This window comes from Bubalus kerabau, chromosome 12, assembly GCF_029407905.1.
Source record: "Bubalus kerabau isolate K-KA32 ecotype Philippines breed swamp buffalo chromosome 12, PCC_UOA_SB_1v2, whole genome shotgun sequence".
Lineage (NCBI taxonomy): Eukaryota > Metazoa > Chordata > Mammalia > Artiodactyla > Bovidae > Bubalus > Bubalus kerabau.
Window position 1 is genome coordinate 4,679,433 of NC_073635.1, and position 2,795 is coordinate 4,682,227.

Here is a 2,795-nt window from a genome sequence, read left to right on the forward strand (position 1 = left end):
CTTGACAGTTAAACAGCCCCCAAGGAGCTCGAAGACCCCAGCTGGCCCAGCCCATCCAACAATGTGTGACCTACCCAGGAGAGAATTGGCAGATGGACTTCACCCAGATGCCAGTTTCTCAAGGGTATAAATACCTTTTAGTCATGATAGATACATTCACAGGATGGACTGAAGACTTTCCCACCAGGACTGAGATGCCTGAAGAAGTGGTTAAAAAAAAAAGAAAAAGCTGCTCCATGAAATCATTCTGAGATTTGGTCTGCCCAGGTCATTACATAGTGACAATGGGACATCATTTATTTCTAAGGTCACCCAGTGAATGTGTGAAAGTTACTCAGTCATGTCTGATTTTTGCAACCCCATGGATGACACAATCCATGGAATTCTCTACACTAGAATAATGGAGTGGGTAGCCTATCCCTTCTCCAGTGGATCTTTCTGACCCAGGGATCGAACCAGGGTCTCCTGCATTGTAGGTGGATTCTTTACCAGCTGAGCTACTGGGGAAGACATTTAATAAGCACTTTAAAATATAAAGTGAGACTATGAAGCAGTGTGACAGATTTCCTCTGTCACTTTTAAACTGGATTAGAAGGTAGTCCCCAGGATTCCAGTAATGCTGTGGAAATATTACCGTTTTAATTTACAACCAGGATAAATTGCATTCAGCGAGGAGCCAAGGGATCTAAGTTCTAGTTGCCATCTTGCACCAAGTGATCCTGAATACTCTCAACTTTTGAAGTCAGAAGCCTCATCACAAAATGAAAGGGGCTGAATCAGGCCATCCTAAATATCCTTTCCAGCTCTGTACTTTGTAATTCTGTGAAATCAGAGTAACATGTCTCAAACTGTTTGGGATCAGGGATTTGAGAACCTAAGTTCGATGTCCAGTACTTTTAACCTTCATACTTCTTCTTTGAGTCTTGTTCTTATTAAATATATTTTCACATTCTGTGTATTTAAGTATATTTTAACAGTCTTTCCATCATTAGCAATAACATTTTTTTTTCAAGGACACACTTTTCATTTCTTGCTTTTATTTATTTATATTTTTCAACTTGCTTTTTCAATTTCTCCAATATCTCTTCTGGAAGTGTGCAGGCCAAAAGCTTCACCGTTTCACAAGATTTACTGCCCTTATCCAAAACCACATCACTCTTCCTGAGTTCTAAGAATTTGGAAAGACAGCAGCACAGCTCCACATTGGCCTCTCCCTCCATCGGAGGCCCTGCGATGTCTACACTCACAGCCTTGGTTGTCACGTCTGTCATGGCCTTTTGTTTTGAACCAGGTTTGTCATGGATGGCCATGGTGAAACCGCCTTTAGGATCAACTGCCTCAGGACCTAAGGGAGGAAGTGGTCACCGAAGGGGTCTCTAAAACATTGAGCATTACTTGTTATCTCCATTGTGCCTGGAGGCCTCAGTTTTCAGGGAAAGTAGAAAGAGAAAACCAATTCTTAAAATCAGTTATAAAAAAGAACCCAGAAGTCCTTCCTGGGATGGAAGGAGGCTTTACCAATAGCTCTCCTCCATACCCATATTGCCCCTAAGGAACAGTTTGGCTTTAGTCCTTATGAGATGCTATATGGGAGACCTTTTGTTTATGTCAATGACATCTTCCTAGATCAGAGGCTCAGAGCCTCCAGTCTTATACCATGGCCGTTGGGCAATTCCAAAGGGATGTATGCTTGTAGGGTGTCAACCAGGACTCAAAAGATTCTAAAGAGCCACCACTATATGCTCCAGGGACTCAAATCCTATTTAAAATTTGGAAAGATGGGTCCCCAAATTCTCAACTCCAGCCTACATGGAAGGGCCCCTACCCTGTAATACTTTCTACCCCTATAAGAGTCAAGGTATCAGAACATGACTCCTGGATTCACTACTCACGAGTCCAGCCATGGAAGAAAACAAAAAAGGACACTCAATACACCTGTGAGCCCCTGGGAGACCTCAGATATCTCTTCAGTACTACAAATGAGTGCCATTCTAATGAACACCCCCGAAATCTGTTTCTGGAGATAAGATTTCTCAGGGCAGCTCTCAAGAGCCAACACAGCTTGGCAGGGGTTGTACTCCAAAACATACAGGAGATGGATCTCCTGATCCCTGAAAAAGGAGGGACATGAGCCATCTTGAATGAGACGTGTTGTTTCTGGGTAAATACCTCCAGCTAAGTTAAAGAAAGTCTCACAGTCCTCAAGAAAAATATTCAGACCCTACAGGATCTCAAAGAATGAGCTAGAGAGTTCTCAGGGTGGCTACAATCTCTCTCTGTGGGATCCTCCTGATGATGGGAAATTTGGAGCTGGCTAATGCCCCTACTTCCCATGTCTCATCACTTCATGGGAAATAGATGGGGAAACAGTGTAAACAGTGTCAGACTTTGTTTTTTGGGGCTCCAAAATCACTGCAGATGGTGACTGAAGCCATGAAATTAAAAGACACTCCTTGGAAGGAAAGTTATGACCAACCTAGATAGCATATTCAAAAGCAAAGACATTACTTTGCCAACAAAGGTCTGTCTAGTCAAGGCTATGGTTTTTCCAGTGGACATGTATGGATGTGAGAGTTGGACTGTGAAGAAACCTGAGTGCTGAAGAATTGATGCTTTTGAACTGTGGTGTTGGAGAAGACTCTTGCGAGTCCCTTGGACTACAAGGAAATCCAACAAGTCCATCCTAAAGGAGACCAGTCCTGGGTGTTCATTGGAAGGACTTATGCTGAAGCTGAAACTCCAGTACTTTGGCCACCTCATGTGAAGAGTTGACTCATTGGAAAAAACTGATGCTG

At 43.0% G+C, this 2,795-nt stretch overlaps 1 protein-coding gene across 1 annotated transcript; it reads right to left on the reverse strand.

Annotated features, from left to right (window-relative positions):
* Positions 1-1,040: 1,040 nt before the first annotated feature.
* Positions 1,041-1,541, reverse strand: LOC129624815 (UPF0235 protein C15orf40 homolog). Its single transcript, XM_055543109.1, has 2 exons — positions 1,538-1,541; positions 1,041-1,345 (listed from the first exon to the last, which is right to left on the reverse strand). Exons 1-2 carry the CDS (start codon positions 1,539-1,541, stop codon positions 1,041-1,043), a joined length of 309 nt encoding a protein of 102 aa, XP_055399084.1.
* Positions 1,542-2,795: the final 1,254 nt, after the last annotated feature.